Below are 26,263 nucleotides of genomic sequence, written 5' to 3'. Positions count from 1 at the left end.
CAAAACAGTCCACGCCAGACTGAGTGCAGCTTGCAGAGACATCTGCAAAAGGTCTTGAGACAGAGAAACTTGTTGGCTTTCCAAACATATTACTCTAGGGAGAATTTGATATCAGATTTACAGAAGCACATCCACTCTTTAAAGTGCACAAATATTAGCTTAATAAAGCCATTAGAATATTAGATGTAGGAATGTATTCATTTTAAAAATCAGATACTTTTGCATTAATCCATAAATGTGCGTGATCTACATAGAACAAATCTAGGATGCCAAAACACTGATTTGTGTGTTTAATTTTCCATGCGCAAATACTCTTTTGACTGAAGTGGAACCAGGGATTTAAGTAGCTAGATGGGTTTATAATAGATTTCGTCTTGTACATGTTTATATGACTGGGGTTACAACAACAAAAGATGCCTCTTGAAGAATTACCTTTGTATTTACCAGCAGACTTTACATTTAAAAACTAATCTATATTCCAGGTTAGACAGTAGACCCTAATTGTGCAAGCAGATGTGAACCCACAAAATCTTATTGACTTTATAAAGTTTGAGCTATGGGTAATTCAGGTCAGGGTGCATAAACACAGAGCCTTTACAAGGATTCCTAGTATTCTGCTCTTAGGGAAGCATGCTGTTGCACAGGCACAGGGAGAGAAAGGCACTGTGAATTGCATTCTGGGAAACTGCAATCTAGCAGGCAGAAACCTGGTGTTTAGTGGTGTTCCTGCTTATGTCCAAATAGAAGTACAGTGGTACCTTGGTTTAAGAACATCTTCGTTTATGAACCACTTGGATTAAGAACGCTGCAAACCTGGAAGTAGGTGTTTTGGTTTGTGAACATTGCCTTGGAATAAGAACATGTTTTGCTTCCTGTTGAGTATGTTCCATTTGTAAATTGAGTCCCCACTGCTATGGGAAAGCACGCCTTGGTTTAAGAACGCTTTGGTTTAAGAACAGACTTCCGGAACAGATTATGATAGTAAACCAAGGTACCACTGTATAAATAAGAAAAACCTTGGAAATGAAATCCATTACTGTGTTGCAGAACAAAATCTTAAAACAGTCACAGAATCACAGCAAATAAAAGTCTTTCTCATGCAAAGCAATCCGACATTTGAACTGATGGCATTCAGTTCTTTGGAATTCAGTGCTAGCCTAATGTGGAAATAGCTATTAGCTAAGATTCATAATGCTTGAGGAATTTAATTTCTGTGAAGTCCTGTGTGGACTAACCTCCATCTAAATTCACACTTCTCCAAGTTGTAGTTATCAAGCCAAGTAATGTATACAAAAATGGTTGTGCATATAAATGCATGTATTAGTGAAAATAGCTTACACAGGTGCGTTATATTGGGGGAGATTGCCTTGCTGATTTTTCATATTGGAAGAAAATTGTACTAAAATGTTAATGAGTTTTCATGGAGACTTTCTTTTTAAAAAATCACAAATTGATGAGGAAAGGTGGAGAACTGAACTTAAGATCTGAAAAATGAGAAATGTGCAATATTTTCCCATCCCTATTCAGAGTAAGTCTCACAATGTTCAGTTGGACTTGTTGTTTAGTTGTTTAGTCATGTACAACTCATCGTGACGCCATGGACCAGAGCACGCCAGGCACTCCCGTCTTCCACTGCCTCCTGCAGTTTAGTCAAACTCATGCTGGTAGCTTCGAGAACACTATCCAACCATCTCGTCCTCTGCCGTCCCCTTCTCCTTGTGCCCTCAATCTTTCCCAACATCAAGGTCTTTTCCAGGGAGTCTTCTCTTCTCATGAGGTGGCCAGAGCATTGGAGCCTCAGCTTCAGGATCTGTCCTTCCAGTGAGCACTCAGGGCTGATTTCCTTAATAATTGATAGGTTTGATCTTCTTGCAGTCCATGGGACTCTCAAGAGTCTCCTCCAGCACCATAATTCAAAAGCATCAATTCTTTGGTCATCAGCCTTCTTTATGGTCCAGCTCTCCCACATAAATATGCATAAAATTGCAGCCCTGTGAGGGGTTGCCTTGTTTCCTAGGACCCAATGTATCTTTTAAGTGGTCTGCAGGAATCAAAGGATGAACTGTAGAACATTCCCCTTACATGAGGTTGACTTGCAGGAAGGAAAGCAACAGCCATGTCTATCTTTCTAGCTCAGAATGTTGTGGACAGCTCTTCAGCAGCAGCTGAGACGAGAGAATGCATCAGAGGTCAAGGAGACGGGTACCGTGGAACTATAAGCACCATATGGAGTGGCATTGAATGTCAGCCTTGGGACTCTCAGACTCCTCATCAACACAACTTCACATCGCAGAACTATAAATGCAAGTGAGTAGGGCCTCGTGGGTGTCACCATTTTAATGGCAGTGATTATGACTTGCAGAATCATTATTAATCTTCAACCGAATAAATACTCATGTGACTTGTAGAGTGTGATATAAAACATACTTTACTGTCATGTCAAACACTATCTAGGAATCGTAGCTATGTTTTTCAAGTGTTGCTTTTGGGACAACTCACCTGAATCTAATTTATATAACTGCTCCATGTTTGGTGGACTCATTTCATGGATCCATGCACAATCCAATGTGGGAATCTTCAGAGCCCTTTTTCTGGCCTGCAAAACTGGCGCATAAGTTGTGGTGTATTCATAGTGCCTGATGGTGTCTAGTACCAGCTTCTCACCGTGTACCTGGCAAACTGGTGGTTTTATGTGTGTGCACATGGACTATGTATACTGGTGTGATGGAGGCACACCAACATTTCCAGTAAGAAAGATGGTAAAAAAGTGAATTGGTCACAGGTTTTGGGACTAGTTGGGAGAGGTGTTAAACTGTCACTCAGGGTTTTTTCTGCAACATGGCTTTATCTTACCTTGAACACTAAAACTTCCTACCTTCTCAACTCTCTGATATTTTTAAGAAGCCACTGCTCCCCCCACAACACTCCCCTCCCCATTTCCTAGTTGTATGAAAGTTCCCTTCTCCCTTCTAGGGAATCTAATACATCTACAGGTGAACTAGTTGAAATGATGCAAGCCCCAGCATCAATTCTTCCCCTCCTAATTAGGATTCCTGCTGCTTATAGAAGCTCTGGTTGTGTGGAACCATGATCCCTTGTAGCTGCTCATTCTTCAGCTCTTAAATTGGCTGGCTGTGTCCTATGAAAGGCTTCAGTCACCTGTCCATGTCAGAAACCTTCGCCACAGTAGCAGCTTGACAACAAGAATCTTGTCTGGGGGTAAGTTATCCTGACTTGATAATATGCTACGGTTTTGTGAGAGTGTGCTTGTTTTTCAGTGCAGGGTGAATGGGTGTCCAGTATGATTGTTGTTACCAGTGCTTTACTTTTACTAAAAATTCAGATTTGTCCATCTGGAAATTCTCTATTTTATATTCATGCTAGTGTAGACTTTAATGTCTGAAAATATGCAGGATAACATATAGTTTCTTCCCCCTTAGCTCCCTTCTTGAAGGACCAGCTTTTGCATCATCAATAAAAGGATTGGGTACTGAATGCACACATGTGCAGACAGAGGTGCACAGTGCTTGGTTTTGCTCCCAAGAGTGCCTTTCTGCTAGAATTGGAAGGCTGACTCAGTGGTGGTTCCAGACTGTAAGGGAATCTGAGGAAAAGGGTTTGGGAGGCCTTTCTAGGATGGAAAGATGATGGCCCACAAATGAGGCCAGGTGAGGCAACCACCTCAGATGGCAGGATCCAGTGGGGCAGCAGATCTTGATGCCAATCTTTCTCCACCCACTGCCTGATGGAGCTCTTCCCTCCCTCCCTCCTCCTTCTCTGGTGGGCAGGGGAGCACCTTAGGTGCCAAAATGTCTTGGGCTGGTCCTGCTTCTAGTACTCTCAATATTAAAAATACATATTTCTTGTTGAAGCAGCTCTTTTTACATAGTGACTCTGAATGTTTGGGGAACTGTGACCAAGAGCACTAAGCAAAAAGTTATTTTGCTTACCCTTGCTGCTGTTTCTTTTCCAGGATGCGTGCAGAATGAAGCAACCCTCCTTTGTGCCACCTGCACACTTCTGAGACATTTGCTGACCTTGTGATGTGAATGGCATGGTCTAAGTGCTGTGCAACACCCACATGGTTTCTCGCTTGGAACACCATGTTCATGCACCATTCAGAAACCTGCTTTTGCAGCTCAGCTTCCATTTTCCAGCTGAGAAAGAACTTATTGGCACTAGCAAGACTAGTGCAATGAAGCACATATAGATGCTGGAGAACCATCCTTATTAGGCTAATGGTGTTCTAATAATCCAGGATTGTTGGTTAATGTTACATGAATGGGAGCTGTTGTAAGGGACATATTTCAATATCTTTCAGAATACACTATTCATCAGAATTTGATAGGTGCCGCCATCTAGCTGTGCACTGGGATAGAAAAACAGTTTGAAGTAATTTTGCAGCTTGTCTAGCTGGAATCGGTTGAAATGGATTTGTCTCTTTTATTCTTTCCTTCCTTTTTTACTAGAAATTTCATCTACTCGGAAGCATTGTTGCAAATAAAAGTCCCATGTCGTTCATCAAGAGTGATGGTTGGGAGTGGGGAATGCTGCCTGCACTCAGTTGCAACTTAGAGTATCAGCTGCGATGCAACTGGTGCTGTTTGACTGGAAGCAAGTCATTGTGGCTCTGCCATTTTCATTCCATGCTGCTTTGGTACTAGGCTGAGATGCCACGGTTGCTACAGCTTGTTTGATTCTCTTGCATGCAATAAGCACCGGCTACGCTCTGCCTCCACAGTCAGAGGCAATAATGCTTCTGAATACTAGTTGCTGGAAACCTCAGAGGAGAGAGAATGCTCTTCTGCTCAGGTCCTGATTGCGGGTTTCCTAGAGGGATCTGCTTGGCCATTGCGGGAACAGGAAGCTAGAGGGGCCATTGTCCTGCTCCAACAGGCTCTTCTAATGTTGACTTCAAGTGCCAATGAATTTTTTGTGGCACAGTGGTGAAAGCGTGCTTACATATGGGATAGTTGTATTCCAAGTTTTGCTAGCGAGATGGATAGGCTCCAGCATGGTGCTTGCTAAAGGATTATTTTTTATTGTGGTGAACCTGATATGTGGTGGTGCTAGCTAAGTACAGCACAGTTGTGCATGCATGATATCAACCCCCTCATGTTGACTGCTGCAATGTGGGCGTTCTGATAGACTGTGATAGCTCATAGAACTCTGACTCCTGTGTGATCTTACCCAGAGAGCTCTTGGGAGGACTCCCACAGTTCCACTGCAACAGCCAGCAATATGGGTACATGCTATTGCTTTGTGTATTTTCTATCAGTGCTTGCTTCCTTGGGGGGGGGGAGAAGGTCTCGGTTGGACATGTGATGACACACTGTTGTTTCCTTGCACTGCAGAGCTGAAGGTGGACGAGCAAGGAAGAATCAAAAGAAATCCTATTATAATTTTTGCAAATGTAACCAAGTTCCTACTGTCTTTTATGTGTCATATTTCACTTTTGTTAAATAAGTTTTTTATGCTACTATATAGCTGACGGTAGGAAAATATGCATTATGTACGGTGTGTGGACTTGATCTTTTTATTTTGTATTACATTAATTATTGTCATATGCACAGAAGAGTCTTTTGGCAATGTCATGAGAATTGATTTTATAATATTTGTAGAGCAACTCCAATAAATGCATTTTTCACTTCTCCTTTCTATATTCCTTTGCTCAAATTAATTTGACAATTGCCTAGGTTCCAGTTCCAGTGGCACTGTAAAGCAATCCAGGTGCCATTCCTCTATACACTTTCCTAGAAGTAAGTCTCATTGTACTCAGTGGGACTTACTTCTGAGTAGACATGCTTAGGATCGTGCTGTAAAAATGGCTATATTGTGCACAACGGTTGCAGAAAGATATGCTTGGTGCTGGGCAGCTAAGGAGTCCTTTAACTGCTGCAGGTTGGAGGTGGGACACGAAGCTTTTCTCACGGTCTTCTTCTTCTTCTTCTTCTTCTTCTTCTTCTTCTTCTTCTTCTTCTTCATTAGCCACAAACCATTCACGTGGAAAACTCTTTCGAAGGTGACAAGCTTTCTCTCCTCATACATAACCCATTGTTTTACCCACTTGCCCGTCAGTAGAACAAAAATGTGGGAGAGAATCCCACACTTGCCTGGCTATGTCATGATGGCAGGCATAAGGCAACAGTTTTGCAGTCACAGCCTCAGTAAACTGTTGCTAGAAATCCGATCTATTCACCGGTGAAAAAGAGGAATATGGGAATGCTTTTTAAAATGGCACATAGGAACCTGAATAGGAAGCTGCCTTATGCTGAGCCAGACAACTCCGGCCAGCTCAGTATTGTCCCTGCTGGCTGGCAATGGCTCTTCCAAGATTCAGGTCGGGTCTCTCCCAGCCCTAGGATTGAAACTGGCACCTTTTGCTTACAACACCCCTGCTGCACCACTGACTTGTGGTCCTTCCCCTAAATGCAACATGATCCCTTGGTAATTATTGTTGCCTTGGTGCTGTTTCCTGGGCAGACCATTGAAGACTTTACAGATCAAAATAAATGTAGATCAACAAGGCTATTAATAGAGCAGCTGCAGCAATTACTGTGGACATTAGAAATATGGTGGGTGGGTCCATTTGGCTCTGTGAGGCTCTGGAATTTAATCCCATTTAACTTGTAGAAGGGTGAAGTACACGCCTTTGGCTGCATATACTTAACGGGCAGCAAGTCCAAATGAAAGCATCGGGACTTCTGAAAAGCCAGGCTTTGGGCTGGTGGTGCTTGGAGGTTAGAGTTGAGAATTAGACATCTATGTTCAGACCACAGGATTAAAGCCTTAAAACTAAAGAATAAGGATGTAAAAGTTTTATAGCAGTCCTCAGGATTTTCACCCTGAAAATTGTTCTGCTACAATCAATCGGTCAGAGCATGTGATTTCAAGTGTTCAGCCAAATATGTGTAACATACTTTAAAGAAAAGCATGCACGGAGGTGAATGTATCTCTTTTTCCAGAATAGTGAGCCAAATTTCATAAATTTCACTTAAAGCTGCACTAATATGGGATATCCTCTACAAATCCTTTCTTGAGAACCTCTTTAACCCAACTAGGAAGGGAATGGGGGAATCTGGTCCTGTAACATGTCCCAGACAAAACACTCAATTGACTCCCTTAGGAGTTTTGATTAAGCACTTTAGAAATATTAGTCAACATTTGTCATTGAGCCTATTTCCTAAGAAAACTCCCTTTATTTTTGTTTTGTTTTTGTTTTTTTAAAGAATACTGGAGTACTGGGAAAGCTCTACAATGCTACCCTGGTTAGTTTTAGTTTCCTTGTTGATGTTACATTTTCCAACGCACATCCCCCCCCCCCCCAAAATACAGAACTGTTGAAGATGTGTGTCTGTGTAAATGAGGAATGGGGATCTTGTGGGCATCCAGATGAGGATGAACTACAACTCCCATCCCCTCTGACCAGTGGCCAAGCTGGCTGGGGCTTGTTGGTGTCCAGGAACATCTGGAGGGCCATAGGTTTCCCACCCGAGGTTTAAGCAATGGAAAAGTCAAACACACAGAGCATACATTCCATTCAGCTTGAACATTGTGGCTCTCATGGCTGATCTCCCAGCCAACACAAATTCTGCATTTTTGAAGATTCCCTATTTCCTTACAATTTCTTAAAAATTGCAGTGAATGAAATATTATGTCAGAGATAGTCATAGTTCTTTCTTCTGTTAGGCTGTCTGATGAAGACATCTCATGTTAATAAGACTGGGCACACATTTATTCTACCGACAGTTATCAATCATTATTCCAGATGGCCGAAAAAAGCCTTATGAAATTGAAGACTCAATTGAACTTGAGTGAAGTTTTCAGGAGAATGGAGAGTAACACTTACATTTCAAGAGGTTGACAGTTTTAATACAAACTGATACTTTGTTTTAAAGAGAGTCCCTAATGGTTAGACACCAATTCAAAAGGTAACACCTGTATAGGATTTCTAATCACATTTCTCATACTCTTGGGTTTCAGTTTCCTAATTAAATCAGTGATAAAACCAAAGGGGCCCTACCCCTATAACCAGATAGATCCATTCACTCTGAGAAGGGAGGGGTTATTGTTGGCATAAGCCTGAAAGCAGAATTTATAATAGGTTTCAGATGACTCTGATCCCAGTTCACATGAAAGAGTTTGTAACAGGCAAAATACATTTGGAGCAACGGTGGCCAAAAGATGGAGCGCATAGATACCCTTGCACTTTATGTGAAATACTATAGCCATTATTCATTGAATATAAATGTACCTGTTGTCTCCTGCTTTCTGTTGCCAAATTTTACTCGAGTGTGTGCACACTTTGTGTTGTTTTTTGTGCAAATCTTTCTGCTTTAGAAACTTAGTGACACACAGATGTCAAACAGCTTTTATTATTGCTAAGTTGCATTAGAAAAAGCAATGCAAAACAGCAGCACTGTGCCTGACATATGTTAACATGTTTATTCTTTTTATAGGGACTTAAGAGAAAACTACTGCCGCAATCCAGATGGAGCCGAGGCACCGTGGTGTTTTACTACCGACGCAAAAACTCGCACTGGCTTTTGCTTTCAAATACCAAAATGTGATGCACCAAGTGAGCAAGGTAACGTCTACTAGGAAGATAAGAATATTCTAAAGTATTGTGGAAGAAACCATACTCCTCAGCGTAATCCTTGTTCTGGATGCTGCTGGGAATATCATGAGAATTTTTTTTGTTAAGTCATTTACTGCATAATAGTCATAGTAGCAGATTTGACATTCTGTGCACAAATTAAATATTTTTTTAAGAGAGGCCACCACAAACTAAGAGTAAAAATTTCTGTCTCTCTACCTGGATATTTGGTTTGCAAAGGTCTCTAATGTAATCTGGTGCTGTGCTGAAAATCACCCCCTATTGAGGAGAAAAAGCAGGTAGAACCCCAGGTGTGGGCAAGGAACAGACCCGAGGGACGCCTTCCCCATCTGTCGGCTCAGCCCTTGGCCTGCATCCCAAGTCACCAAAACTCCTGATAGGCGGCACAGGCTTACGCCCACACCACCAATCAGGAAGGGGCTCTGATGCCAGGATTCCCTCGCTGGGGCCCCAGTGAAGCGTCTGCCGTCCTGCAACGCCGCCACCGAAAAGGGGGGGGGGAGCGGACTTCCATGATTTTCTCAACCATTCTGCATCAATTAATGAGAAAGAAATTACATTTGAGAATAACGAAAGAGGCAGGAAATTTCAGTGAAATGCTCGTGGAGGGTTTGTACTTGGGATGGAGGGTTTGTGTTGTATTTACCTTACTTTTGAGGTTTGTGAGTGTCCTTTTTTTCCATTCTACAAGCAATCTCTCCAGTGAACTGCGTTCTGCAGTTTTCTCAGGTGGCTTCAAGGTCAGTCTGAAAGGCCCAGTCTACTAAATCAGCACCTCACACTTTTCTTTTTAAAATTCCACAGAATCCTGTGATTCTGCTTCACAACTATAATGTAGCAGAATGGTGCAAGACTATTTGAAGTGACAATGTCAAAAGGGTTGCAGATGTGAAACTTATTCACAGCATATGCAAAGTTGTGAAACATTTTCCGAATTAAAATAAACCAAAATGTATGTTTCAAAGATGGGAATATTTTTACTTGAGATCAGCTGTGAGCTTGTCCTTTGCCTTGTATGGGGATGAGTAACTACAGCATTTATCTATCCTTGCCAGAATCCAGGACCTTTTCCTTGACTAGCTTAAAGTTCCATTTTATAACCTCCTGAAAACATCTGGATTTAAACTGCAGAACTAAAGATACATTGGCAGCTTTTACATATGTTAATGCATTGGGCGACCTTGTCAAGTTCACAGTCAACAAATTACCATTTGAACTGAAAAATTCCCAGTACATCTGCAATAGATATTGAAAGCAAGTTACTTATTTACTTTTGAGTTACTTATTTATATCTTTAAACATAATTATTTAAAAGATTCAAAGAGCTCTTGTCTTCATGTACATTAGCTTTCTCTTATGACTGTGTTTACTGGCCCTGCTTTTGTATGTATTACCTTCTAAACAACATGCTGAAAAAACTGGATGATATTTAATTAACAGGATATTTAGAAAAACCAGTAACACTGGTATTTTAGTAGCTTCTTTTAAATGATTGTTCTTTATGTAGATTGCTATCGAGGGAATGGGACGAATTATATGGGAAATATGGCCCAGACCCGCTTTGGCTTAACTTGCTCTATGTGGGATAAAAACATTCAAGACTTACAAAGGTATGTACAAAACTAAAAGGAAAAAAATATTTTCCGTCTCAATCAGTAGAGAAAGTTGCAACATATTGTTCAAGTGGCTTCCATGTTTTTTACTAAACATTTTTTACAGTGCCTTCAACTGAATTCCTTTCTTTCTTTTCAAGATGGTAGGCCTATAGATGGTAGGCCTATAGATGGACTTATACCCCTGTTTGGAGAGTAGAACTGGGATGAAGACATCTCATTTTATATAGACTCCCTCTCACTCTTTTGCTTCCACTATTCAAGGGGTTTTTCTTATCGTTTCAGAAGAAAAGTGACTACTTAATCTAGTGAAGTCCATCACAAGACCAAATTATTTTCAGGGGTTTTTATATGATCTACTGATGTGGTGGCACTGTGAGAAGTCTTCTTCTGGTGCTTTTGCAAGAGTTCACAGACCAGTGTCGATTCATTTTGGGTCCAATATATTTTTTTCAAAAGGCAATTGCAATAAAATTAGATTCCAAGTTCAGTGCACAGCTTGCAATTTCATAATAAATTGTGGTGTTGGGAAAGATAAGACATTTTAAGGAGAATCTTCAACTGTTGTTTTGAAGGTCCAGGGGAAAAAAAGATTAGACTTGATTTTCGTATTATTTTACTTGGATTTCAGGGTTTCCTGCAAGATGTATGTTCTATCATTCCCTCACATGAACAGGAAACAGAGAGCTACGTTTTAGTACTCAACAGTTTCCCACAATGCCCTGCTCTTTCTCATGAAGCCTTCTGCTTATCAAATGAGCTTTTCTGGTTAATTTCCCCCACCATGCCTTAGGGGAAATTTCCTGTACTATTTCTAAACCCCATAAGCCTGAAATGTGAATGCCGTCAGAGCACAAATTGCTTGGCAAAAATGTCCATTAATAATCAGGAAATCGACTTGTGTTCATACAAGCTTATTATATTTTCTTTATAGGCATCTACCAATATATAAAGAGCCAGATATTAGCAAGTTGAAGAAAAATTATTGTCGTAATCCGGATGATGATGTTCACGGTCCTTGGTGCTATACAAGTGATCCTCAGATCCCCTGGGACTACTGCCCTATATCGAGATGTAAGTGCTCAGTATAAATGATAGGCCGATGATGCTACAGAATTGCTGGAAGTGGAAAAAAGTCAGGAGGGAGCATATATAGTTCTGTACTCTAGCTGATAAATGTGATAATTAAAAAAAAGGCTTCAGACACTGATATTGGTGAGAATGGGGTGGGAAAAGTTGACCAACGTGGAGCTAGTACTAATTTATCTAGATAAGCTTCAAAATTGGCAAAATGGAATGAAAGCAAGCCCTTGTTTGGCTAAAATTGTGTGCATAAACTGAAGCCAATAGAACATTTTCCGAGAATATTGTCAAGCGACATTCTACAAATTATGGAAGCCACCACTTTCCCCTTCAGCATGCCTTAGATATAGCATCATTCTGGTGTGTGGGGGGCTTGGGGGGGAATGGTAACTAGATTGAGGTTCTTTCTCCAAATCAACCCTGAAAAGCCATTAAAATTAACTGCCTATAAACATGGTGGAAAAGTAGGGAGGGATATTTTGGCTAACTCCTAGTATAGATCTTCTGTTTGAAAGGCTATTGCATCCCTAAAGAGGTGTGCTGTTTCAGATTATAAATCAAGTAAATGTTTAGGGTTCTTATTCTTCTTGGGAAACATTCTTCTTGGGAAAATATTCATAGTGGGCGACATTATTGAACCTGTGCCACAAGTTAAGCAGAAAAATGTATATTCTTCAACATACTCGCCATGTTTACAGTTTTCATACACACATTGTAGTTGTAAATAAGTTTATTTAACAAGAATAATCATGGTTTGATTATACTGCATTGTCTGTGTAGGTGAAGATGATGCCGTTCCTACAATGGGCAGTTTAGACCGTAAGTAGCGCTTATATAAATCCAATAAATAAATTCTGTTATGGTATATTAGCCATCCTTTCTCACACTTCCTGGGTGTATCTTAGGCCCACTTCATACATTGGTCATACTCATAACACTAAACAGCCCAACTTAATCTGTTCTGGGAGTCCGTTCGATTCCTGAAATGGTTCAAAAACCAAGGCACAGCTTCCAATTGGCTGCAGGAGCTTCCTGCGCTCAATCAGAAGCCTTGTCAGACGTTCAGCTTCCGAAAAACGTTCACAAACTGGAACACTCACTTCCGGGTTTGCAGCATTCGGGAGCCAATTTGTTTGGGACCCAAGCCATTTGAGTACCAGGGTACCACTGCACTCCTCCCGAGCATGTCGAAAGAGAGGCACTGCATGAACTTGTTGCTTTCCTTGAGCTTTCTACAGCTTTCCCGTTTAAGCACTAAACCATGGTTAATATTACTGTCAAAGTCTATTAAAGTTCCTGAATATATGCTGCAAGTGGTCCTCGAGTCCTGTTTGTCCTCCTGCTCTTATTCACAGCAAGAACCACATCATAATTTCCCACTGCTATTTGTGATGGTAAAGGACACTAACAATTTTAGGGCGGCTTATAGACTATTTAGAGAAAAGATGCTTGTCAGTTGTTGTTTTCTTTTAACGGGAAAGTGTAGTTGTATAAGCTGTTCAAAGTCTTAGGTCTAAAGTGGAATATAATGTAACCTAAGAACATTCTTTCAGCTGCTGTTATCCCTTGTGCCTCAACAAAACACCTGAGAGTTGTTAATGGAATCCCAACTCAACCTGACAAAGGATGGATGGTTAGTTTGAAGGACAGGTAAGACTGTATGTGCTGCCCTTCACTGTGTGGGATCCAACCCTCCCTTCCTCCCAAGACCTTATTTGGTCATTCAAAAGAACATAACAATAATTGTGTCCACGTAGTGGAGCGACCTGTTGAAAACGCATAAACTGTCCCTGTGAACTGAAACCCTGAACGAATGTTAATGCAATTACCGTCATGTGGTTCTGAACATTTGGACAGACCTATTGTCTCTGATTCTCCATTTTAGGGGAGAAACACTGAATTTCTAACTGCACATTGAGTAACAAGTTCCCCACATTGCTTCCACAAGACAGCATAAGTCTCACACTTATACCGTATTTTTCGCTCTATAACACGCACCCGACCATAACACGCACGGAGTTTTTAGAGGAGGAAAATCCGTAGGCATGCCACCCGTAGGCATTCCCTCCATAACACGCACAGACATTTCCCCTTACTTTCTAGGAGGAAAAAAGTGAGTGTTATGGTGCAAAAAATATGGTATATTCCATTGGTTCTGAGAGGAGGGTCTCAAACTCAGGCAGGCCGCATCCCAGTTCTTGCTCACTCAGTCCTTTGGCCTTTGTGGTTAACTAAATGATTTCCATTACCCTGACTAACAGCAGACTCCTTAGCAGGTCCACACAGAAGTAAGTCTTACTGAATTCGGTGGGGCTTCCCTCTTAGATAAATGGGGCTAGGATTGCAGTCCATGGTGGTTTTGTGTTAGCAGAATCATTTATGTTGGTGTCAGGTGAGGCATCCTATTTTCACCCAAAGAAAAGGAGAAAAATCGCAATATGCTATATGGTATTTTATTCAGAAACAAGCCCAGTGCATTTCAGCCTTGTATATTTTAGACCTTCATGAGGGTCAGAATGCAAAGTTGAAACAAGCTGCAGAGCTGTCTGGTAACAGAAGCATTTCTTTTTCTTCTTGTTGATTGATTCCCTTTGGATGCTGAGTGTTTATTGCTATTTATCCCATTTTCACTCTCTCCTCTGGGCCATATCTCATACTCTTCCAAATGGCTCACCAACTTTTAGGAGAAGCTTCTTAGAGGCATTGGGTGGGTGGGTGGGTGGGTGGTGCAAATTGGGTAGAAGAGATCAGCAAAAAAGAGGTGCCCTGCCTTGCACAAAGGGGGTTGCCTCTGTGCATTTAAAGCCACTACTGGATAGAAGACTCTTGGGCCTCAAGCTGATCTTTCTTTTTAAAGCAATGCACAGAAACTAAAACAAAGCTATACTTGCTGGGGGAAGAGGAATCTTGTCTTCATGCTATGGTACAATGGCAAAAGAGTACGGTCGCTATCGATACATTGACCTGGGTGTGGAGGGGGAACAATTTTCTGGAAGTCAGCATCACATTGTTAGGCAGCTAGCTTGGAGGAGGGCTGGGGAGAAGGCTGCTCTGCTCCTGGTCTGCTTCCACAGGCATCTGGCTGGGCACTGTGAGGACGCTGGATTAGATGGGCCAGGGGCCGGATCCAGCAGGCTCTTCTTATGTTAGTTATAATAAGAACAATATTGGTTTGAGTTGTATGCAGCTGCTTATGACTACAAGTAACTATTTCAACCTTTTCCTCCAGCAGAGGCAGGCATTTCTGTGGAGGTTCATTAATAAAGGAAGACTGGGTCCTGACAGCAAAACAATGTTTTCCTTCTCGGTAAAGTAACTTTTTATTACTACACAGTTAGTGTAGAAAAACAATTTTATTCTTTAAGAGCTTGTGGTAGGAATCTCTCTGTTGCAACCTAGCCCTCTTTGTATAACTATAGCCTTTATAAAGTTGTATTCTGCAACAATTATCCTTTTCATATAATTAATATTACCACACAATTGATTTACCTAGGTGGTGAGGCGGAGAATACCCAAAACTTCTATTCTGTTTAGTCAAGAATCCAGATGCAACTTGGAGCTTTCCAAGAATTTGACCTTGTAGCCATAAACTACTTTGGCAATTGCTCTTTGAAATGTGTTGTACGTACGTTAAGCTGTAATCGAAACCAGGAAATGTAGATTAGGGTATGTGAAAATAAGAAATAAACAAGCCCCATCCTCCACAAAAAGAATTAGTTTACAGTTTTCTGCTGCTTCTTATTATCCCAAATCTATTCCCTAGCAGATTGCATCAGTCACCGTTTCAGAGGTCTACTGCATTTGAATATGTAGTTAGAATTTATACATTCAGAATACCACGTTAGACTCTTTTTGTCACATTGTTAACAGATTTTAAGTAAAGCAACAGAATTTTATAATGTAAAAAAAATCATGTATTAATGTGATTAGTGTTGCTGGACCAACAAACAGATGGTTCATAGAATCCCAGATTCTAGTCCAGCCCCCTGCAATGCAGAAATCTCAGCTAAAGATTCAGATGAACTCTTTCAAAAATCTCTTGCAGTTTTAAACGTCATTGGTTCTAAATATTTGCCATTTCCTTTGTGTAATAATACAAATTCCATTTCAACCAACAGAAATGAGAAGTGCTTTTATTTGAAATGGGCAATGTTCAGCCTAGGTTGGTCTATCAGAGTGAATTATCCTCTGATAATTATGCTCTTCCCCACAGTGGTGTCGCAAGGGGGGCGGGGGGCGGTGCACCCCGGGTGCCATGTTGGGGGGGTGGCAAGAAGGCACCCCTTGGGGTGCTCGCCCCACTACCCCCGGGCGCGGCGGCGCAAGCAACCATCATGCTGCCGCAGCCGCGTGTGGGGGATCCTCCATTCGCGGCTGCAGCCACAAGCAGAGGATCCTGCCACCGCCCGTACAGCATTTGAGCAGTGCCGGCAGCAAACCAGTACATACAATGCATGCGCGGTGTCGCACGCATGCACGGTATCTAGCGACTCCACACATGCGCCCTATGTAGCGACGCCACGCGTGCGCAGCCAGTAGTTTGCCGCGCCCCAGGTGTCGGTTAGCCTTCATTCGCCCCTGCTTCCCCACCAACCTCAATCTGTCCTTAGCCAGCCCCCCTGCCTACCTTCTTACTTGCAACCTGTTCAGAGAGTGGCATCTCCCCTGTAATTATACAGAAGATCTTGGAAACTTTGGGTCAGGCAGCTGAGACGGCAGCTGACACACTTGCATTTTGATATAAAAACAGATTGGCTAATGGTGTAAAAAACACACACAAAAACCCCTAACAACCCCGAGAGCAAGTAGGAAGGACTAAGGACTAGAAGACTAAATTAAGTAGGGATGCAGGAAGTATTGGACCACAATCGAAGAGGCTCAACAACACACCGTGGTCTTTCAAACTGACAAAGTGTTTTCATATTGTATTCATATTTACCCTGGGCATGCAAGTCAGTGGTCTGATTTGCACAACACTTTAAACAATAGTGATAATAATAGTAGTAATAATAATAATAAGTTATTATTTAGACCCCTCCCTCTGGCTGGGTTTCCCCAGCCACTCTAGTGAAGCTTGGCTATAGTTCAAAGATGCACACGCAGCATTCTGGTGCATGGGATGAAAATCATGGCTGCTGCTACCCTCCTCCGCCATTCCTACTGCTGCCACACTGCTTGGGAGATAAACCATTGTTTGGCTTGTGATATTTATCTTCTAGAACAAAGCAAAAGCTGTAACCAACGTTTGTTTTTGGCTTACTGTCCGTGGCTTGTTTGGAGGAAACAAATGGTGAGCTTGGATTCAGATACAGTGCTGAGCCAAACTGTGACTTGGCTCCTGGCAGTGTAGCAGGGGCACGGGAAGAGTGAAGCAGCCATGATTTTTGCTCTATGCATCACCACGCTGCATGTTCATCTTTGAACCACAATTAAAGGTTTGAAATCTGCCCATGGTAAACTGATCCAGAGAGCGTAAAGCCACTAGTCCACTCCAAGTGTTGATTGATTTGGACAGAGAACCACATACAAAGTGCCATTGAATTTTCCTTCCTTCAGGTATAATCTCAAAGACTATCAAGCATGGCTTGGAATTCATAATGTTGAAAGAGCACACGAAGAGAAGCATAAGCAAGTTCTGAATATCTCCCAGCTGGTATATGGTCCCAAAGGATCAGAACTGGTATTGCTGAAACTTTCCAGGTTAGTTGTAATCATGCTTCTTTCTTTGTAGGTTTGTGTTGACAGTTGTGCACTTCTTAGATGGCACGAGACTTTGCTACTGTATATAATATAATTCCCAAGTAAAGTGACCAGAGAACTTGCTTGCAATGACTATCTGTGGATTTTCCCAATTATTTTTAAAGAGTTTTTCAAATATGATATTTATTCTGAAAGATGTAGCCAGCTACTGTCATCAACAACACTTGATCTTAACTGCGTGCTAACTGGGTCCTACTGAAATGTGCATTCATTTTAACTTCTGTCTCATTGATTCACTGTCGAGGTGATTACACACATCACATCACAACATGTGCTCCTCCACGCACTTGTGAAAATGTCCTCAAAACAATAATCCCAGAAGGCAATTCCACTAGGCAGATCCCAAAAAGAAATCCATGGACAATAAGCAGGTAGAAAAATGTGTCATTTTCCTGAAAAGAATCCCAGTTCATGAGTTCTTAGGAACACTTGGAAGGTCTGCATGTAAAGAAATTTGCTATAGAACTTTCAGTCTGTGGGCTTCAAAAAACAAATTCTAGAATATATCTTAAGTCCTTTTGCTGAACTTTAAACTTTTTGAAAAGTTGCAAGTACATGTCTGTTCACCTGATCTAGCTACTGAAATTGTTGTGAGTATGAACTCTGCTTTAAAAGGGCTGGTAAGAATAAGTATACATCTGTCTTTATATAATCTCTTTCCAGGCCAGCAGTAAGCAGTGATGCTGTGGCAATCATCAGGTTGCCCATTTCTGGATGTACCATTCCGGAAGGCACTACTTGCACTGTTTATGGATGGGGACATACAGGAAGTAAGAGCTTTTCTTCTGAAGTAGAACATGCACTGGGGTGCTGATAGCCACCTGGGTTCCCAGTTTGTGTGGGTTCATGTATTATGGGAGGGTTCTGCTCAGTGATTTTTTTCTGGGGGTACACATACCCCGAAACATTTTGTGAATCTAAGTTTGGCCCCATTGAGGAGCAATATTTCAATATGAGTAGGAAAATGAGAGGACTCCTAAACATATTTTTTTTAATAGAAAAAAAGCACTGGTCCTGCTTTTTTAAAATCAACAGTGATTTGGATAGAATCACTGCTGCTAAAAGTGAAATGATGAGGCCAATTTGAAGGTTCCCACGGGGTGTGCGTGTGTGGAGAATAGAAGGGGTTTTGAGGGAAGCAAAAAGGAGTTTTCCAGAAGACTACCAAAATTTCCCTGGGGATTCCAGTCACCCCTAATATATATATGAATTATGCAAAGCAGCAGCAACAACACAGAGATGACCAAATGGTTGTCTTCTTTATCGTACTTTAAAAGGTTGGCCCATATTTTTCCTCCCAAACTGTTGTCTGGCCTCTGCATAAGAATAGCCTGCTAGATCAGGCCAGGGGCTCATCTAGAGTTCCTCCACCAGACCTGGACTTCCAGCATGACATTCAGTGCTGGAGAGAGGGAGACGTCATCCGTGGCGCATGCGCAGCACGCCTTCCGCTGCACCACCTGCCTCATAAACTCACACCTGACATTTTTTATTAACTAACCCACCAGTAGGGGGAAAGTATGGCAGGTTGTGATTTAGTTGTGTGTGTGGTATGGAAAAATCTGTTTTACTGTGCTCCTGACATTTATCAGGTGTCGTCAGGAAGCAGATCAGTTAACTTAATTTTATTTTCTGCTTAGCTTTTAATTACCGTATATACTTGAGAATAAGCTGACTTTTTCAGCACATTTTTTATGCTGAAAAAGCCCCCCTCGGCTGATACTCGAGTGAGGGTCCTTCTGGGCTGCTCCTTCCTCCTCCTCCGCCTTTGCCACTGTCGGCGGTGGCGGAGGAGAAACGAGCAGCCCAAAAGCAGCCCTTTCAAGCCGCTTGTTCCTCCTCCTCCGCTGCCGCCATAACCAGGTTTGTGGTGTGGTGAACCGCCTTATACTCAAGTCAATAAGTTTCCCCAGGTTTTTTGTGTGCTAAAATTAGGTGCCTCAGCTTATATTCGGGTCGGCTTATACTTGAGTATATACGGTAAGCATATTGTTCTGGTACCTAGTCAAATGGCTTCAGCGGAATTGCTTTTGAGGAGATGGATTTAGAATTACAACTTCATATAGACCTAGTCTGATTTATGCCTCATGGTAACATCTTTCTCAAAATGTACATTAATTATTTTTATTTTTTTAGCAAAGTCAAACTCTGTGTTATGCTTCTTTATTTGAACCAATATATTGGGAACTTGTTTTTTGTTAGAAAAACATGGTCTTTATTGTTGAAGAGAGAGCAAACACCAGCATATTCTCATTTTTGCTTTTGGGTTTCAGATGCTCCCTTTGATGGGAGACTTCGAGAAGCAAATATGATCATCATGGGAAATGAGCGCTGCAGTCAAGATTTTGGAACAAATATAGTCGTGAAAGAGTCAGAAATGTGTGCTAAGGCTGAGAGCATTGGCAGTGGAACCTGTGAGGTACAATTCTGTTGGCTTATTTACTTATATCCTACCCTCCTTCAAGGATTTCCAGGAATCTCTCTCCACCAATTTTATCTTCAAAACCATACTCTGATATTGGTCAGGTTGAGAGATGATAACTAGCTGGATGTTACCTACTGGGCTTCACAGCTGAGAAGGGATTTGAACCTTGATCTCTCTAGTCCTAATCACACCCTCAAACCTCTACACTACATGGGCTCAATGTAAAAAATGTTAGAAATCTGTAGAATAGCATCTTACATCTTCTTCCCTAGAGTTGTAATATTAAAAAACTGAAATTGGAGGCAAGCATTATGAATTGCTGAAGTTCTTCTTACTAGAGTACTTGGGTCCACACCCAATCAGAGCCTGTTTTGATGCTGAATCCTAATAAGAATTGCTTAGCCTATATTTTGATAGAATTAGTTACATAGGTACATAATGTTCTAGCACCACTGAAATTAGTGAAAGCTTTGCCTTTGATTTCAGTGGAGCAAGTTTAAATTGCAATGAGGCATTTTTCTTATAACTTGCTGAATGGATTAGGATGGTCGGTCACCTGACGACACACATCAGGATCTTGTAAGGCGTATACGAGATAGTTTTTACTTTTTGCTCTGTAACAATATAGGTATCCTTCTATTTATTTTGTTCTTTTTTCTTTCCTTTCATTCTAGCGGGATTATGGCGGTCCATTGGTCTGCGAGCAAAACAGAAGTAAATTAGTAATGGGAGTGATCATTCCTGGGCGTGGATGTGCAAATCTCAGGCGACCTGGGATTTTTGTCAGGGTGGCCTATTACACCCGATGGATACATAAAATCTTAATGACGTTCAAATCATAGCTGAACATTCCAGCCAAGAAAGCAAATTCCAGTTGTTGGAACATTTTGGGAAGGAAGGAAATCAAAGTGTAATTGAAAGTTCTTTGATTCTTTAAACAAACAGCAACCATCAAGTACTACTTGATAGTCAAGTTTTGCTGATATTTATGGATATTTCTGTCATGTTGAGTCTGTCGGTGCGTTATATGAACTGTAGTCTAAGCAAGTATGGTGACCTATTTCCTGATAATACTTGAATGGGAAAGCAGAATTTCAAAATGTGAGTGCTGGATGAAGATGGGTTCTGTGGAATTAGAATGCCCAATTTCTTATATGCTGCTGGTTACGTCAGCTGGTTGGTGAGACATGAACATAATTTGAAATTTACAATATTTTTCCATACTTATGTAAGCCTCTTAATACTTCTTTAGGACAATGATAAATGCATGCATCAGCCAGAATTGATTCTTTCTCCTACTAAAAGCAAAATGGAATTATATTTCAATCCCCTTTGTAAACAGTTGCTTGGATTTATAACCCAGTTTAGTTCCACAAGCTACAATATCTGATTTTGGAGGGAATCTCTTGCACAAACTGTTTATGGGATTTCACTGTATATTCTCAGTTTTACACTCTTAAAAAAGAAAAGAAAAACCCTAAATTAATAGGGATGCCTAGAAGATGTTTGATAACAATTTATAAGCCATTATTACTGTTGTATTTTTGAACTAGTTAGGTTTTCTATACATATTTGCAATAATGAGAGTATAGAGGGGTCAATGAATGGGTTCCAACAAGCAAAAAGCAGTGTATTTTCTCTCAGTGGGTGGGCAGGGATCCAAAGATGTGTGCAACTAATTGTTTGTGCCTAGCCATGTTATTTGGGGGGCACACCTTGCTCCCAGTGGTCTTACTCTGTAGCATAATGACTTATTGAGATGAAACTACATGTTTCGCCTCTGCCTCATGTCTTTAAAGGTTAGACACTGCTTCTCCATTGCAGTGTATGGCTCTGTTATTAGCAGCAGGAAAAAACCTGAAGGTTGTGTAACCTTCTGAACAATATCTCTCAAAGGTTCCTCTCCCACAACCATAATAGACAGATGAGCCCAAATTGCCCATTGAAAAATGTCTCTTACCTCAGGGATACTAGCTGTTCAAGTGAAACTGAGGAAGTGATCGACTCCTCATTCCCTTTACTGTTCTTTGTCACCCAGCTAGCATATCAATAACTGATATTGTCAAGCAAATGAGTGACACACCACATCTCAAAAACCCACTTCCTATTGTTCAAGGCATAGCTTGCATAGCTTCCACTACCAGCCCAACCCCACACTTGGCACATAAAAAATAACTAAGAATGCAGTTTGTCCCTTGGCGTGGATTGATAATGAAAAATATTAAGCATTAACAGGATGGTAAGAAAAGTAACCACTTATTATAATGCTATAATCTATAATATAATGATGTTATTAAAAAAATAAGTGCACCAGACTTGCATTTTAACACTCACACAATACAAGTAATACCCATTTTTCTTACATAAATAAATATCATAGGTTCACAGTGAGGTGTAAGACAATGACATCACTTTCTGTTTGTGCACAGAAAGCGATGAGTTAAAGGCTAACATAATCACCTCAACAGTGAATCAATGAGACAGAAGTTAAAATGAATGCACATTTCAGTAGGATCCAATTAGCAGACAGTTAAGATCAAGTGTTGGTGATGACAGTAGCTGACTAAATCTTTCAGAACAAATATCATATTCGAAAAACTCTTTAAAAATAATTGGGAAAATCCACAGCTAGTTATTGCAAGCAAGACTGCTTCATAAAGAGAGCAGACAAGCAGACTATGGGGCAATTCAGTGCTTGGTTTGCTTGCCGTGAATTTTGCCACCATCCCTGGTTAGTTATGCAGGATAAGCAGTAAATTTCCTATACAGAATGGAATTGCAGAATGCATAGAGCTGCATTTACAGCTACATACAGCTTTGAAAGAATCCCCACATTTAAAATGGATCTGCATGTCACTTCAGTGTTCAAAAATCTGTTTGTCATAGTCACACTTAAAAGTAATTCTCCAAACACGTGGAAAATAGGATGTGTGAAGCACTATTCTCCTTAGTATCAGACCAAGACAACAAAATATAATATATGTGGGGCTTTTGTTTGCTTCTGCTGTCTTTTAGGTAAAAATGTTTATAATTACGCAACAGAACTTTTAATAGAAATAATGAATTTTTAAAAACCTACACACGTTCAAATAAAAAATGGGGTATGAATTATGAAAATGGAATTTCTGAATTTGGTGTGCATGCACACAGAGAGACAGACATGAAATATAGTATTAACATGCATTTTTGAGACTTGTACGCCTGAATTGGGATCGGACCCATCCCATAAACCGTTAACCAACCTATATAAATCCAATTGCTTCAATTTAACAGGGTTATGAAGTTGTAAGATATTGTGAAACTCTTTCCCTAGAAACTTTCTGGGTTATATCCAACAAAAAACTATGTAAGTGGAACAACTTCTGGTTGTGCAAGAGAACTTCTCTCCCTCTCCTCCCCACACATGCTCCCCATATGGTCTCAAGGGCTGGGGGAACCCCTAGACCAGATTTCAGAAAGCAGGAGATGCATGCAGAGAGAAGAGAAGGAGGGAAGGTTCTGCTTGTGCCGTGACTTGGCTGACCGATAGATCTGCCAGACACAAGCAGAGAATGGGGGGCTAGAATGAAGATGTCAATCACTTTGCATTTCTATCAAGATTTATGTACGCTATGTATTATACATGCAGGCATTTTGTATTATGTATGCAAACATTTTGTTCAGTGTAATAAAAGTGATTCTAAAATATTATAAACTTCTGCTGTGCAGAAGACAATACAACTATAGATATATAGATATAAGAATATATGTGGGAGTCGGTGGGTTATACATGTAAGGCTTTCGAAAGTATTTGTTTTCAGTGAAGTCTCAGTAGAATGAATTGTACAGAGTCTATAATTTAGAACTTAATACTTCTGTAAGCTCTTGCCTATCAGGCTTTGGATTTTTTTTTTGGTTGGGTGGGGCTCATTCACACAGTACCTTTTCTGTCCTGATCATCTCCTGGTATGCACACATGTGGATAAATGTAGTATATCGACCAGGCAGTTGTCATGTACAGTCTGTAAATTGTTTTGATCCCCTCTAATTCAGGCAACCAAGGCCCAGCAAACACAGTGTGCTTTGGTCTGGAACCTGCATGGTTTCATAGGCTTTGCACATTACAGTTGTGACTGTTAATGACTGACTGGAGTAGTTCAAACACCACCCAGCCTTGTGGCTCCTGGTGCAAGCTGTTATCGTGTAATGCAGTCAGTTGCAAACAGTGTGATTGACTACTGCACTGTGCAGCCTTTGGCTCTCAGGTGTGCCAGTAATTTCTGGATCTAAGGGAGGGAAGTGATGCACAAGAGAGAATGCAAATCATGTGCAAACCTAACTGGATTTTGTATTATTTTTACAAACAGCTGATCACCCCCTCTCAAATCACAGGTCATGTAACAGTAGAATTTTAAAACTGCCCTCCATTTCGAAGAGAGTTTGCTGTGAGGCTCTGGAGGGCTGTTGTTCAATTAAAAAAACAAGCCATAAGAGCCTTTGTGCTTCCTGAGATCATTATCTGCCCCATGTGTCTGGTTTAAGGATGAGAAAGTGGTGCCCCGATACATGGCATTTGACCCATTTCCCTGGTCTAAATCCTCCTCTCTTTCAAGCCGGTCTGGGGGTGGGGGAGCCATAAGTTTGGTCTTGTTTTTCACATGGTTCAGCAAGTACCTGGAGATGGATGTTCAAGAAAGCTTGATTGAAGGGATGGGGGGGGGGAGTGTTTTAATTGGCCCTTGGCCTTTTCCTTTTGCTAGTGTTGGAATCTGAAAAACAAATCTAGGGAAACCGAACAGCTTCTTTGCACAAAGGGCAAAGAGTTTGTGCATCATTTATTCCTGTGGATATTGCTTGTTGGTACCCATGGTACTTCACCATGCAAGTGTTACAATTGCAGAACTATTGCTAAGAAGGACACTGTCAAGGAATTATGTAATTAGTAACCGTTCTTTTTCTACCATACCTCGACAACTGATGGAAAGCTCGTCAAGTGAATAACAAGTTTTCCTCATCAGTCCTGGCAGTGTAGACTACAAAGCAGGTTTCAGTTGTGTCAGTTGTTTCCTTTCTGGTGTGTGTATGTATATATATATATATTATTTTGGATTGTGTATGTGCTATTTTATTATTGTGACGAAACTCTCTCATTGAGCTTTGGAGTGTGCAGTACAACTTAGGGCAGATCTCAACTTTACGAGAAACATGAAGCGTCCAGCAACAAAAATGACAGCCTGTGTCAATTGCCTTCTTTCCCCTTAGTAAACTGAATACAACTTGCCCCATGTTCCCGCCCCCTTGTGGCTTAAATGATGTCAGGGCATGGTTGAGTAGAACAAGATGCTATAAACAAAGAAGAGGGAACTCATCTCAGGGCTGCAGTTGCCAGTGGGCAGCTCTGTGCTCCTTGGAATACGTAATCTTTTAATCTCTGGATATTATCATTCTGTAAAAAAAACATGGTGGGGCTATTGACATGAACAGATATTGGAAAAATAGGGCACATACCTTTTATTTGAGGTCAAAAATCATAACTAAGCATTCATTGCTTGAAATTCATAGATGTGTTTTGTGTGTGGAACTGGGCTTGGAAGATGCAGAAGATGAATAGCTTTTCCCAAAGGGGGAAAAAATAGACATTTTCATTTATTTCTGTGTTTTTGTATTGGTTTTACTATTCACACTGCTTCAGGTGGTATTTAGAAAGCAGAGGTTTTTGCTTGCTTGCTTTTACATTAGTGGGATTGTAGTGTCCTTTCTAACAAAAATATGAAAGATTATGGGTCAGCTCATCCCCTGGGAAATCAATAGATTTCAGTTTATTTGATTTATGATTATATATTTTGCCATATTAAAAATGTTCTCTCTCCCCCCCCCCCCATGTTTGCCAGTATATTATTGATTTGTGAATGTTGGCCTGTTGGTGAAAGGAGCCATGTTATTTCTTTTTAAAGTCATTATTGAGTGTCACTCCATTTTTAAATGGATCACAGTTTAACTTTCCTTCAATATTTTCCTCTATTCATAGATGCTGCCTGTTGATGTTAGAAATCTGTTTAACACTATGGTTCTGACTTTACAATAATTCTGTAACTAAGGGCATCTTCACTAGCCATTAAAGTTGGTATTTTTGTATCTTTATTATTATTAATAAAATATTTTATCAAAAAGCTGTGTATGCCATTTATCTGAACATTATTCAAAAACTTACAGGTTGAGATGAAGGAGCAAGAAAATTGTGCTTGTCATTTTATATTCTTCCAAGCTGGTGCAGCAGCTGTATTGACTGTGCTTGGAAGAATCCGATTTACTGGCCATAGTGAAGTTGCTACTTTCATCTTGGACAGTGGTGTTATTGCAGTTGATATTTCTCATAGAGTTGATTTGTGCGTAGAGAAAGATCCAAGATGGCAGCAGTGGTAGTTCCTGTTCTGCCTGAGATGTTGCACCAGCTCACTTCAGTAAAGTTTGAGGATGGTGGCCTGAATCCCGGGGGCAGGGGGGGGGATATCAACTAAGTTTTGAAATGAACTGTGTCTTATTCCAAATTTTCCATTTGTATTGTTTTCTTTATGAAACCCATACAGGCTGTAAGAGCCCCCAAACCCTGAAAGTCAAGGAGAACACCATATAAATGAATTATAGTGGCACACATTCAAGTTGCAGATTTATTAGGACCCTTTCTGACATTAGTGTTGTGGCTGGGAGCCGTTGCAGTGTTGCTCCTTCTGTGATTAGAAGCTAGGGATGTAAGAATGCACAATTTCTGTTCCAACCTGCATTCCA

At 40.8% G+C, this 26,263-nt stretch overlaps 1 protein-coding gene across 5 annotated transcripts in view; it reads left to right on the top strand.

Annotated features, from left to right (window-relative positions):
• The window catches only part of HGF (hepatocyte growth factor), a 56,851-nt gene extending 31,953 nt beyond the window's left edge, over positions 1-24,898 (top strand). For 2 of the 5 annotated variants that reach the window (XM_081210710.1, XM_081210713.1), the window contains exons 8-18: positions 2,100-2,307; positions 8,460-8,587; positions 10,125-10,227; positions 11,165-11,304; positions 12,094-12,132; positions 12,867-12,963; positions 14,543-14,620; positions 16,870-17,013; positions 17,737-17,843; positions 19,347-19,492; positions 20,173-24,898. In XM_081210710.1, the coding sequence (XP_081066836.1) occupies positions 2,100-2,307; positions 8,460-8,587; positions 10,125-10,227; positions 11,165-11,304; positions 12,094-12,132; positions 12,867-12,963; positions 14,543-14,620; positions 16,870-17,013; positions 17,737-17,843; positions 19,347-19,492; positions 20,173-20,340 (1,358 nt within the window). In that variant the 3' untranslated portion in view covers positions 20,341-24,898. The remainder of the gene's footprint in view (positions 1-2,099; positions 2,308-8,459; positions 8,588-10,124; positions 10,228-11,164; positions 11,305-12,093; positions 12,133-12,866; positions 12,964-14,542; positions 14,621-16,869; positions 17,014-17,736; positions 17,844-19,346; positions 19,493-20,172) is intronic. The other 3 variants (XM_081210711.1, XM_081210714.1, XM_081210712.1) reach the window with 3 other exon arrangements.
• The last annotated feature ends 1,365 nt before the right edge of the window (positions 24,899-26,263 follow it).

The sequence above is a fragment of the Podarcis bocagei genome, assembly GCF_964188305.1.
Source record: "Podarcis bocagei genome assembly, chromosome: 10".
Classification (NCBI taxonomy): domain Eukaryota; kingdom Metazoa; phylum Chordata; class Lepidosauria; order Squamata; family Lacertidae; genus Podarcis; species Podarcis bocagei.
The sequence above is the reverse complement of the archived record's forward strand: the minus strand, read 5'-3'. Positions and strand labels throughout refer to the sequence as shown.